The sequence below is a fragment of the Ursus arctos genome, unplaced genomic scaffold, assembly GCF_023065955.2.
Source record: "Ursus arctos isolate Adak ecotype North America unplaced genomic scaffold, UrsArc2.0 scaffold_31, whole genome shotgun sequence".
NCBI classification, from domain to species: Eukaryota; Metazoa; Chordata; class Mammalia; order Carnivora; family Ursidae; genus Ursus; species Ursus arctos.
Genome location: NW_026622997.1, coordinates 30,140,444 through 30,153,918, shown reverse-complemented (window position 1 = coordinate 30,153,918; position 13,475 = coordinate 30,140,444). Strand labels below are relative to the sequence as shown.

At 46.0% G+C, this 13,475-nt stretch overlaps 1 protein-coding gene across 6 annotated transcripts in view; it reads right to left on the bottom strand.

The window, feature by feature from the left end:
- Positions 1 to 13,475, bottom strand: part of ANKS1A (ankyrin repeat and sterile alpha motif domain containing 1A) — a 175,380-nt gene that overhangs the window by 80,658 nt on the left and 81,247 nt on the right. For all 6 annotated transcript variants that reach the window (XM_057304802.1, XM_057304803.1, XM_044378271.3 and 3 more), the window contains 7 exons: positions 12,704 to 13,000; positions 11,815 to 11,890; positions 11,423 to 11,524; positions 11,227 to 11,328; positions 9,677 to 9,873; positions 6,329 to 6,421; positions 1,452 to 1,578 (listed from right to left, as the gene is read on the bottom strand). In XM_057304802.1, the coding sequence (XP_057160785.1) occupies positions 1,452 to 1,578; positions 6,329 to 6,421; positions 9,677 to 9,873; positions 11,227 to 11,328; positions 11,423 to 11,524; positions 11,815 to 11,890; positions 12,704 to 13,000 (994 nt within the window). The remainder of the gene's footprint in view (positions 1 to 1,451; positions 1,579 to 6,328; positions 6,422 to 9,676; positions 9,874 to 11,226; positions 11,329 to 11,422; positions 11,525 to 11,814; positions 11,891 to 12,703; positions 13,001 to 13,475) is intronic.

Genomic DNA, 13,475 nt, shown 5'->3' with positions numbered 1-13,475 from the left:
AGTGTTTTCTCAAAAGAAATGAAACTAATGTTCACACAAAAACCTGCAAACGTTTATAGTTTTATTTGTAATTGCCAAGAACTATAAGTGACCCAAACACCCCTCAACTAGAGAATGGCTAACTGGTACACCCGTACAATGGAATACTACTTGGCAATGAAAAGTAACAAATTACTGATTCACAGGACAACACGGAGGAATCTTCAGTGAATTACGCTAAGTGCAGGGCACCCGACTCAAAGGGTACATATCGTATGATTCCCATTTATAGAACATTCTGGAAAAGGCAAAATTATAGGGACTGACACAAAAGCAATGGTTACCAGAGGTGAGGGAAGAATGTAGGCCTGATTACGGACGGACGCGAGAGAGCTTTTGGTGTGACAAAACCATTCCTACCGCGACTGGGGTGGCAGTTATATAACTATTTGTCGGAACTCACAGAACTGAACACAAAAAGGGTAAATTTTACTATATTTGAATTGTAACTTTTTTTAGGAAGCTCCAAAGGGAAACCATAAAAAACAAACAAACAAAACAACTACTATAAAAACGACCACAAAGTGTCTGCGTGCTGGAAGAGAAACCTTTTAAACAGGACAATTAAAAATAAGGTCTACAATGTCAGACACATACGTATATGTTCTCTTTGCCACCCCCCTACCCTCTGACAGGCCCAGCAAAGGGTGTTGGAAAGAAACCATCGCACCCCCATTCTTACCGGAACTGTGACTGTCAGGATTGAAAGGAGGCGCCAATCGTGCCCCATGAAGGACCTAGTACCAGAAAGCTACAAAGAGCAGGGAGAGGCCCGGCAGTTCCTTCCAAGTGCAGTGGGAACTGCACTGCCCCTTGTTGTTCTCGGCGCAGAGGCTGTCACACATCCTCCGGCAGCACGCTCACCTCTGTCGTCGGCCTGGCTCTGGGTCCTGCAGCACTCACTCCCTCACAGAGGAAACTGAATTTTGCAGAGGCAATGAAAGTAGGCCAAGGCGACAGAGCACTCTAGTTACCGGGTGGCAGCCAATCACGGGCCCCTCCCCAGGAGTGTCTCACTCTGAGGTCAGGACTCAAAGCAGAGCATGTGCCGTCAGCCTGAACCCCAAGGGACTGACTTGTTGGGCTTGTTTTTCCACAGCATTAACTTGAGGGTTTCTGACTTGAGACCCCAAATCAATCTCAAGTCACGCCACGGGCCGTCTCTCCTTCCACAGCCATCACCTGGTCTGACCAAACCACCTCCTTGCTTCACGTGCTGAAGGAGGGCAAGCCAACGCTAACACAGGGCATTGAAAATGAAAGGTCGTAATACACCCACCACCCCCAACTGCTATGACACCCAACTTCCCCATCCCAAGGAACACCACTCTCTACTTCCCGCCCCAGATCACAAACTTTAAAAATCCTTTTGCAGCTGTTTCTCCTGGGAGCAGGGTGGGGGTGGGGGATACCTTTTGGTTTTCCATCCCCGTCCATGGATCCCAGTTTCTTTGTTTCTGCTGTTAACAACAGCTCGTAAGGGTGTTCATCCTCTTCCCTGGCTGCACTTCCCTGAATCCAGGGTCTCACGGCCAAGACCTAAGAGAGAAAACACCACAGAACTTCTCGTGTGGGTGGCTAATACCAGGACAGGTTATGCAGAACAAATTCAAGATTATTGGCTCCTTTTTCACCAGAGAGGAAAGCGGGTGGGGAGAGAAGGTAAACAGCTCAAGTGTCACGTGGAACCACAACTGCTTTTCTGGATATGCACCTGTGCCTCGGATCTCAATGGCCTTTGATTAAAAAACTCCCCTTTTCTTACTTCATTTTATCCATCAAAAAGCCATTAATAAAATCCAAGATCCTACCTGGCCTTACCTCTCCCATCATCACAGTGTTCTGCATGGTCTCTTTTCAGCGGAGAGTAGCTTCCAAGCGGTTTTTAGCTAGCGTGCCTCACAAAGGCCTTCTTTCTCCACAATTCTTCCCTAATATGCACACATACTACCCCAAGGCTGGAATCCTTCGCACCTTCTCAAAAGGGAATCAAATGACTTCTGACTGACCCTGAATGACTGACATTTCCCCGAAACGAAGTGCTCCATGCATCCTTCTCTATTTTTGTGAGCCTTTCTTCACAGGTCCTGAGGGTTACAAAGAAGTTTCTCTCAAAAGCCAGCTTCCTACTACATTTATGGTAATACAAGTTTAAATTAATTCCACCAATCTCTATTCTGAAAGGAGTCAAATGGCTAGGCAGTATGAATTTCAGTGGGGGAAAAAAAGCAGCCCTACCTATGGAGAAATCCCTGATCCAGGCAGCCAAGTGTCTCCGATGGAATAACTGGACCAGAGCTGGCTTCTATTACCTACCCACTAGGTCTAGGCAGCCAAAGGCCTCGTGGTCACAGCTAGTCATGGTACCAAGCTGGTCAAGCCTCCTCCTCAAACCAGGCCGGAAACACCATAATTAGTGCCACAGACACACTGAGAGAGAGAATGGAGATCCCTGATTTAGAGGATCATTCTGGCTCATCTGTCCTAAGAATCCAATGCGTTTCATAGGCAAATTAAGAATAATCATGTACCAGCTATTAGGAGAGTGAGCCAAAGCACGAAATCTCTTCTCGAGCAGTTTGGCTAGGAGAAGTGATACATTACAAACAGAGCGGTTCAGAGGAATTCCCAAGTCCACCTAACAAATAACGGTACCCTAACAAATGTGATTCCTTGGTACATGCAGAAACCTCCTCCTTCAGACATGCCCCACAGCTCACTGGAAATAAATCAGGTTTGTGATTCATCAGGGCTTCGCTTCTCGGAGACACAGCTCACTATGTTACAGCCTAATGAGACAACAAGGATTCTAGCGAGCAGCCCCCCACTAAATGAGAGGCTGCCGCTCCTGTTTGGTAACAAGGCTGCCACTCTAAAGGCAGAATGACAGTCTCTTTCTGAAATTCTGCTAGGCACAGCAGGAATCTCCACTTTACTGAAAGCCACCTGGAAGCTAAAAGCTATTTCATTACAGCGAGCCATTTGCCTGTATTACTTATTCCTTTCGCCTCTTCGTAGGAACACAATTAAGGGAACAAAGAGGGACCATTAAGCAGTTCATACAGTGTCAACTTAATACCACAGGCTTTACAGACAGGAATTTGTGTTCTGTAGGTTTACACACCCATAGCTATCACTTAGCCAGAGCTCTGGAAATCTGATTTCTGTGAGTGTTCTGCACACAGCAAGGGCCCTCATATAGCCCCAGGCATGCTTCTCTGAAAGGTAGTTGACAGTCTGGATACCCGGCCTATAATATCCTTTCTTCTTGAGCAGGACAGCTGATGACTTCCACCTGGAAAATCAGGCCCACTGGACCTCCGGTCACTCTGGGCCTGGCTCTTGAGTACAACAACAAGGAGCACAGCGCCAGCAAATGCTAGAGCCGGACCACTCCAATCACAGCTAGAAAGCACCTGGCTCCAGCTCTTTCATTTTGCAGATGCCCAAACCGAGTTCCCAGACAGGTCTAGGGACTTGCCCAAGGTTACACAGAGAGCAACCAGCAGAGCCAGGGCCATAAAATTCACTTCCCCTGATTCTGGACCAAGATGGTCTCATTTTTTTTTTTTCTTTCTGGGAAAAAGGACTTCCCATCCAATTTGGAACTCTTTCCCTCCTTCAGATTCTCTAGCGAGAGTCCCCTGCTCACATCCAAACAACTTCTAGGGTGATCTTTTCCTCTCAGTCCTGGCTCCCGCCAGCTACGGGATTAAAATCTCATAATAAAGCAACAGACTGCTTTGCTTTGAGCCCTCCTAACTCCCACTCAAGAAGCCCTGTCACAGTGAATATGGCAATAAGTGATTTTCAACAGAAAGCATTCTGCTCTTTACTAGATTATTCCTTGCTCTTTTCCTCCCCTTTCTTCTACAGCCGGCAATAAATCAAAGCCAAAAAGCCATATTCTCTGTTACGTGGAAAGGAACATTTCCGCTGCAGAGAGAAGCTACTACCAGTCAGCACCTAACTGTGACCAACAGAATGACCGGTCGGGGTACGTGCAGTTTTCTGGAAGAGATACCACAGCAGCTGCACCTTCCCGTGAACGTTTAACACATCTGAACACACAGAAGACCATGGGAGTCCGACGCAGCTGGCAGCCCATTTGGCGGGGCAAAAACATCTCAATAGCGTGTGTGCACACACATACGTATGTGTTTAATTTCTTTAAGCCAGTTTCATGACCTGGTCGTTAATCTGATAAGCTCTCCTGGAGCCAGCTATACTCAGCTTCCCTTAAAGGCTTCTATGAGTCATCTGACAACGACAAGCCTAGGGAATAGGACACAAACACTGAAGCAGATGGCCTGCCAAATATAAAAGTTTAAATTATGATGAGCCAGTGCTTCCTAGGATATGAGGGTTAGGGTAGTAAAGCTTTGGGAGTGTAAGAAATCAAAATAGGGAAGACTAGAGTCCAAAAAAAAAAAATCCACTTTTGGAGAAGACCTATTCATTCAAACTACAGCAAATAGAATCTGCCTTGATCATTGAAAGGATAATGGCACAGACCACTTCACTTCTGTATTTATGTACTTAAAATCACTAAGTACGCAAAGCTGGGGTTCTCATGGGTCTTCCAACTTCTGACTGCAGTGGCCCAACTGACCCAGAATTCCAGATGTTCAGAAGCAAGTCCTAGAAGTATCTCAGTCTCCCATCCAGAAGAGTAATATGTAGATTTCTTCCCCTCTCTCTTGATACTGTTGGTTGTTTTTTTTTTTAAGATTTTATTTACTTGAGAGAGAGAGCGCGCATGTGCGTGCATGTGGTGGGGGAGGGGGGCACAGGGAGACTCCCCACTGAGCAGGAAGCCCAACGACCTGGGGCTAGATCCCAGGACTGGAGATCATGACCTGAGCTAAAGACAGACACTTAGCCGACTGAGCCCCCCCAGGTGCCCTTCTCTTGATACTGTTATTGACAAATCATATTCTCTGAAAAGCCTTGGGAGAACAGAACGTCCTCATTATCTAATATTTCTTTAAGAGCCTTGCACTTATCCTTGGGCATTAGGAACTTTAATCCAAGTCCTTGTTAAAGAGGTGGCGTAAGGCATTTATAGAGACCTAGCCCCAGTTGAATAGGCTCCATAGTACCAGGTTTCTCCTGGTAAAAAGGGAGAAATGAAGCAAATCTCTGTATAAAAACATACAGGGATCTGCTACATACACTTCTATCTGCTAGCAATGTATTATCACCTTAGAGGCTGTAATTCTAGAGACCCCTTAGTTGAAACATGAATAATAATTATTTTGTAATTAAGGCATACAAAAAATAGAGACAGAATTTGTACCTAGCATAAACACCTTCCCCCATTTCCAACACTGACTTTTACATTCTTAAAAGGGCGTCCTTGTGTTTATATTTTGTTAAACGAAAGCCATCTTTCTGGTTCCACGTGTTTATACTAAGTAAAAGAACCTGTCTCACTGAATGGTCTGTGGCAAAATAGTAAAAAAATTAACTCTGACTTATAGGGATAAAGTAATGAGACTTAGTTGATTAGTTTATATCAGATGATTTTTAAATTAAAGAACAATAGGCCACTGAATGAGCAACAAAATAATGAAATTATGTAATATTTTGAAAATACTGAATAAACATTCTCTGCACAGTGGGAAGTATTAAAGGAGCATTCTGAAAATGAAAGATCATGGAAAATATGATTTTCTTCATATAACCAAGAAGGAAGACTGAACTCTTTGCCCCATGATAATAATTCTTCTCTAAAAAGATGGACGAGTCTTCTCAAATAACCTTTGATTTCTGCCACCCCCATGACTCCTATTTCTCTTCTAATTGAGTCTTCATGACATTTTCCATGTTTGTCCTGGTGGATTCTTCATGTGAAATGGAGAAGAAAAATGTGAAAACAGAAATCAGACGGTTGGCGCAGAATCGCCAAGCTCGCTAACATGACATAGTCTATAGAACAGTTATTAGAGGCATACTCTACGTTTTGTATCAAAAGATGACACAGGTACAAAAAAAAGCAAAAAGTCAAACTGTTGTTTGGCCACTGGAGCCAGGAGAAATGTGCGTGGGTTACTTTCAGTGTGCAATGCAGATCAGTAATTGACTCTGCCAGACAGCTCCATTAAAATTCTTTGCTTAGTACTTCTGAGTGGGTTGGAAAGGTCTTCTTCCAGATTACTGATGTACACAAAACTTGCTAATCCAAAGAGGCAATAAGAAAATGAGAAAGCAAAGTCTTTAAGCACACATCGACGTACTTTCCAAAAAATCATATTTCAGGGATGGCAATAAACCCTCAACCCTCTACCTCAGAAGCTGTCAAGGGAAAATACTTCTTATCTATGCGGTCTTCCTCCTCTTCATCGGGTGGTGGCTTTGCTGGAGGCGGTGGACGTTCTCTCTGTAGAAGAGAAAAAAGTATTTCACTATCTCTTTTTTCTAGTATCTAATGTCTGTTCTTATCTTAGCCCCTGGAAATGAAAAAGAATAATGTAAAGAACTCCCCTGAGAGACTAAACTCAAGGATCAGTATCTAAACAGATGGCTCAGTATCTGCACATATCCCCCCCCCCACATACATAAAATTCAGTCAGCATGCTCTTCGCTTTTTGATGTTTGTAGCAGAGATTATAAACACTTCTTTCATATTCTAGACCACAGTGAGAAATAACAGCACTGAAACCACAGAACTGCCTTATCAGAGAATGTCCTTCATAATACCCATAATAAAACTCTAGCCTAAAAAAGCCAGTGGCTCAACTTCCAGACTATGTGAAAAAGAGGAAGCAGTAAATCAAAAGAACCCATTTGTCAGAGTTCTAACAACCCACCTTATTAAGGAAGTAATGAGGAAAGTGATCAAGGACGAAAACATCAATTCCTGCTCAAACTTTAACGCTACCCCCATTTATTGGCCAAGGCTCAGAACCGGTCTCTATCCAGTTCTTGGTCACCTCCTTCAATGATTACTATTCCTATTTCACATACGAAAACCTTTCATCTCAGCCCATTTAAAAAAGGAATATTTGTCAGCTGTCTGCCCTGGAGCAAGGGCTGGCGAGCTCTTTCTTAAAGGGTCACAGAGTAAATATTTCAGGCTTTGTGGTCAACTCCGCCACTGCAGTACATTGTAGCCAGGGAAAATATGTACACGTAGCTGTGTTCCAATAAAACTTTATTCACAAAAATGGGCAGCTATCTGTGGGCCATATCTTTGCCCTAGAGCAAGAAACACCCTGAAGCAGGGATTAGTGAGGTCAAGTGAGGTGGACAATTTCAGGAATACATACAACCTTCAGGGGCAGAAGGCTGGAGAAAGGTTTGCCACTGTACCTGCCGGACGGTCAGCATTGTTTACCGTCCAAAGTCCTAATCATGCTTCATAATCATGTTCCTACAGGGAAGGGAGTGGGAACCTGACCCAGGAATTGGCTTGTAGGCTCATTCCCTGGCTTGTCGGTTAGTTCTCTGTGTTGCTAGAACAGGAATGTTTATAAAAGTCAGGGTGGAGGCACATGCTGAATCATGAAAGAGCCTCAGAGAAGTCTGCAAGATGTCTCCCATGTCCCAGGAGCGGACAGGGTCAGGTAGCAGTCGGTTAGCATTTGGCATCCAGGATCTCTGTTCAAATATGCTTCACCCCTCAGGATTCTATCTTGATAAATCAGTCATTCCTATAGTCCCGGGAACCAGATAGACGCCCAACGGCAACAACTTCAAAACATGTTCATCTTTTCAAGCCAAACAAAGCTGAGATCACATTTCCCACTAAGTTCCACTTTCCCTAGCCATCTTACTCCAGAAGTGCAGAAACAAGCTTGGTTCCTTTAAGTGGTACCTCATAAGGAAGGGAACAGCAAAGGGAGCAGGCCCATCATCCACACCAGTTATCCAACCTCGGGACAAAAATAGCTGAGAAAAAACAAAATGAAACACAACAATGACAAAAAGGACCCATCCCAGAAGCAAGACTAAAGGAGCCTAGAAAGAACAATATGAATACCTCTTATGCAAGAAGTGATCACTGGGGACACTGGAGAGAAAAGCAGGAGCCTCTTTTTTCCCAAATGTGAGAACGTCGGCCCAGGGGCCTGGAAGTGCAGAGCTGATTTATACTCACCATCCACTGCATTTGTAAGACGTACAACAAACAGTCCCTTGGCCACAGTTAATTACCAAGGGCCAGGAAGGTAGCACAGCCATCACATACTCAAGTAAAAATGGCAAAGCATGCACCCCAAGATGCATCAGTTTTTATTTAGCAAGACCACCAGAGGACAGATTCCCGGAGTGGGACAGAACAAAGAGACTATAAATCAGTGGCTAAGCCCACAGGAACTTGGTTATTCAGAGCTTCCTTCAGGAACCCTGTGTTCTTCTTGTAAAGCCTCCAGCTCCCTCTAATGGCCATCACCTGTAAGTACCACAAAGCAAAGCCTTCCTCCACAGGTGGGTTTGCTGGCTTCACTGACGCTAAGGCGAAAGTGAAACCAACCAGCTCTGTCTACAGAAGCACCATGCTAGGGGTCCTTGGCACATGCATGTGCCTCCACCACCCACAAGGAGTTTTACCAGTCCTTGATAATGCCCACTCCAGTGGGCTACCACAAGACTGGTGGGCCTTTCCAAAATTCATACAGAAATGCTGGCACTCTTCTAGGACCAGGCACGGAGCCCAACAAAAAAGAACACTAAGAAACATCAAGCCATTGCCAGAGCACATCTGAAAAACCCAAGGATCACCTAGCGGCCAAAGGTTCATCTAAATGGTCATAAAGCAGATTCAGACCAAAAGGGAAAGTCTGGCCTCTTCAACAGGAAGAAATAATATATACCTGAAAATCTGCCTCAAGCTGGGGTCACTAGGATTCTGTTGGAGCAATGGCAAGTTCAATACAAGTGCGGTGCTCAAAACCTCAACTTACTGTGCTGGCAATGTAGGAAGGAAGGTCAGTGGGACCACTGATTCAGGCTTAAGCTCAGAGTAAAACCCTGAGGGAGAAAAAGGGAGTAAAAAGTCTTGAGAACAATGGACAAGACTGAAGCAGAAGCAAGTATTGGAGAAAAAAGCAGTAAGATGGGAAGGTGGACCTTGAGGAAGAAATGGCTGTAGAGATAGTAACTGGGAAGAACAGGAATGCCACATACTAACACATGTGATACCTGATTAAGCCTTGCTACAACCCTGCTGAATGCAGACTCTGTCCAGAGCCACATGGATTACGCTCTGAGGGCAAATGAAGGTGAGAACGCACTCAGGGCAGACAAGAACTTACTTCAGTGAGCTCTTTCACTGTGGAACTGCTCTCCAGAGAGAAAACCAACAATATAAAGCAAAGACCCCAAAGACAGAAGCCACATGAGGCTAAATGGAAATAAAATGTTTCAGTTTGCTCTAAGGCCGAAAACTAATAGAATGATGTAAATATGTTATATTGAAATCAGAAAAACCAAAATTCTACCTCAAGGGGATCTCTACAGTTTAAACACACTACGCAAGACAGAGATGTGGCAGAGCGCCAGGAGAACAAGGGGAGAAGGCTGCAGGCCTCTGGCAAGCGAGCGGGCACTAGGGGCACACTCCCTCTCCCAGCGCCCCGCTGAGGCACAGGCTGACAGCACAGCCCCAGCTTGTCGAGGGCCCCAGGCCACATACAGGCCTCACTCCAGCAGCCTTGACTCCTGCTGCCTCGGCCTCCTTGTTCGTGCAGTCTCGGTCAGATGATCGCCCACTGGCCATGCTATCCAATGAATGGCAGGAGACGGCATTGTACAGCGCCTCGTAGGGACCCTCCTCTTCAGTGTTTGTGTCAAAATCAATGATTAGTTCAGTCACTGCTTTCTCCACGTCACCTGAACAGGTTAGAGAGCAAGAGTCAATGGACGGGGAGCACAATCTCGGATTTCCAACCACCGTATCCAAAGCCCCTCATCAACCTGAACTTGACAAACAGACAGCAGGAAAATAAAATAACTGCTTTGCTCCACAGACAGGAATAAATAGAGTTTCAGTTGCTCTTTATACCCTGAGACTTAAAGAGATTTTTCTCTAATTCGATATGGCAAACCCTTGACACCTACGAGGGATACCTTCCAAGACCTTTATAAACTCCCAAGAACCTCAACGCCATCGTAGCATACACTTAAACGATAAAACGTAGCAAAGTATAACTGGAAACTTCAGTAATCCTTTAAATTCTTAGCAGAAACCTCCATGTGCTCAAGCAAAAGAGAGGGTGGTGAAGCCTTTCTGACACAGAGGCACTGTGCAAGGTTAAACTCAGCAGGGAATTACAAACCTCAGACTACCTCGGGTCCAAATTTGTGACTCTGGAAAGTTACAGTCTGTTGTGGACCAGAGCGCACTGGGTCTCTGGCAAATAGTCAAAACCATAACTGTAAAATCCTTGAAAGCTAAGAGCTCAGTGAGCTACTAATCCCGTAACCAGTAGATTATAAGGTCAAGAAAAAAAGTGGGGGTGGTGGAGGTGGGGGCAGACAAGGACTCCACAGTGAAAAAGAGGCCGAGTGCCCTTTAACCTTATACCTCCACACCCGTCTGAAAAATCCCTTTCCCACCTCAGTGTCTGGCTTTGTTCTGTTCCTCTGGCCTTCTTTACTAGCTTTGTATCTGAGGGAAAGCATCAGTCAGTAGTCTGTCTTTCCCATTCATCATACCTAGGACCCAAAAGGCTGCTCAATAAATCTGAAAGGGTGGATCGTGGCTAATGATGGGGAGGCTGGACTGCCCAAGCTAGTGCCCAGACCCCATTTGTTGGCCAAATGATATAGTACCAAAATCTGCCATATACACGTCTACCAACCTGGTGATATTCACTCAATATTGACTGAGGGCCAACTATGCTCCAAGCAGGATAGCGTGTGTTAGGAAAAGGTTTCCTTGAGATTTGAATTTATCCTGAGATCATCCCACCTACAACACAGCCCAGAACAGACCTCACAGAGCCAACTGTAAGAGTAGAGAATAAGATAAAGTAGGAAAGAAGAGATCCAAAGTCAAAGGCCTAAGCTATGTCCAATAAAAGTTCAAATGCTAGCTGGAAAACAATAAATGTGAATATGAACTTATTAAGTACTCCCAACCCCGTGAAGTTATTATTTAAATGAAGCCCTTTCTAGTCTACCAAAGACCATTCAACTCTTCAAGCCAAGAGCCCCTTCGTTGGCAGAGAAAGGCCACCTTACCCTGAGACTTCTGGGATATGGAGTCCATATTGGAGATGAGAGTTCCCTGGGACGTGGGGGTTTTATCGGCCTCTTTTGCACTTCTTTTTCCAGTCATGTGATCTATGTGGAAAGACAAAAAAAGCTGCACCAAATACAAATGCCTTGGTCTGGCCAGTGTGCCCCTGGTCACCCCGACAGGCAGATGAATGGGTACCTTCGATAAGCGCTGCTATCTGCTGGCTCTTTTGAGAAGGCAGTTCCCGGACAGTGTCTAGGGCAGTCAGGCCACGGTTATCTTTTATGTTGACATCAATTCCTAGAAAGGCACACCAGGTGGACCAGGGGGGAGTGAGCAGTTGCAAGTCAGCCTCAAAGAGGGTCAAATTCCAGGACTCCTAATGCTCCCAGTAGCAAGACCAATATTTTTCATCCAAAGCCACTTAATCCAGCTCTTCAAGAACAATTCGTACACTTGCAATCAACCAGTGGAGACATACATACATTGGGTTCAAGTGCAGCCAGCAAAAATCCCCCTCCGGGGAGGCTAGGGAGAAACAAGCCCACCCCTGGCATGCCGTGAAAACGAGAGCGCTGCCGACCTCTCACCTGCAGCCAGCAGGATTTGCACCACATCAGTCTTGCCAAACAGAGCAGCCTCATGCAAAGCACTGCCCTTCTCCGTCTGGAAGGCAAACGAGAGCGCAGAGCAGCATGTCATCAGAACAGTGACCCAGGTTTGGCGTGGCTCCACACGACAAACGGGATATAGACAAGAAGGGGCAGGAAAATAAAATCAACCACACAAAGTCCTCTGTCATTATCTTTCCCACTTTTCTTGTCTGGATTCCGGAGCCATAATCGTGGCCCAGACGTGAAGTGTGTTTGAAGTGCCACCATCAGGCCACACAGGAATAACTGCGCAGCAACTCTCGGAGCCACCTACTGGTGAAACTCTTCAAGACTCCCCCTTCCCGGGAGGAAGGAATAATGAGAAGAAAACTACAAGGGTAAAAACAAAACAAAACAAAACACCACCACCTTAACTTCACATGTGGTTTGGTGGTTTGGTCAAAGCAAAACCTAAGGAACAATCACTCATCGGAATGCACAAAGCTAACTACACAGGGAAATGCCAAGTCTCCTAAGTTGATGGGACTTTGCAGGTGGCAAATGGTGGCAGTGGGAATGCCTGTATAGGAAGATAATGAAGTTTTTCTAATTTTGAGAGAGAGCCCACAAGCACATCTTTTCAGGGCATAATGACTTTGTATTGCCCCTGAAAAGGGGAAAAAAAAAAGAATAAAAGAAAACTAGTAACAGACTCGAGAAGTCTGTCTCTGAAGCTTCACATGAAAATGAGTCAATGGATGGAAGCGTCTGACACGGGAAGTGACACGTGCTAGATGAGAACACAGCCCAGCAGCATGGTACCTGTGCCTCTCCCACCGCGACTCGGCCCCCGGAGCCCGGGGGCGGGGGGAGTCTGCCCCGCTACCTGGTAGTTGCTGTCCATGCCAGCGTCCAGCAGGACCCGCACCACGGCTTTGTGGCCGTTCCGCGCCGCCAGGTGCAGGGGCGTGTGCTTCTTAGTGTTGCAGCTCAGGAGGTTGGGGTGGGCGTTGAGCAGCATCTTCACCACCTCCAGCCTCCCGTATAGCGCGGCCAGGTCCAGAGGGGTCTCGAATTTGTTGTTGCGCATGGTGGGGTCTGTCAGCTCCTCTAAGAGGACCTTCACCACCTCCGTGTGGCCGTACTGCGCGGCGCAGTGCAGGGCCGTCTCGTTGTCGTTGTTCTAAAGAGTGGACAAGCAGATCCCGTCAGCAGGGTCACTGGCAGACTGGCCTACGACCGGGACGATCACACAGAAAACCACTGAAATTTAAATGAGGAAAATAGCAGCAATATTTGGGGACTACTAGAAGTCGATCAGAATGAAGACATACTCCCCAACAAACGAGGCCGGCCGCTCCAATCAGCCGCTGCCAGAGGGGGCTGTGATCCCCTCAGATTTACCGTCTCCTGTGTGCCATGAAGGAAGTGTCTACCGACTGCAAGGACAGTGAACCAGGGAACGGGGCGGGCCCTGGGCAGAGGCCCTGGCACACAGGAATGCCAATAATATCGCTGCCATTGACTCATTTTAAATTTCAACTGGTTTTACAATGGATAATCAGTCAACCCTGTAGTTCTGATTCTGGCTTTGGTGACAGTCCCCTGCCTTACAGACAAGCTGTTTTGAAAGAGTCTGTCATCTGCATATAGCTTCT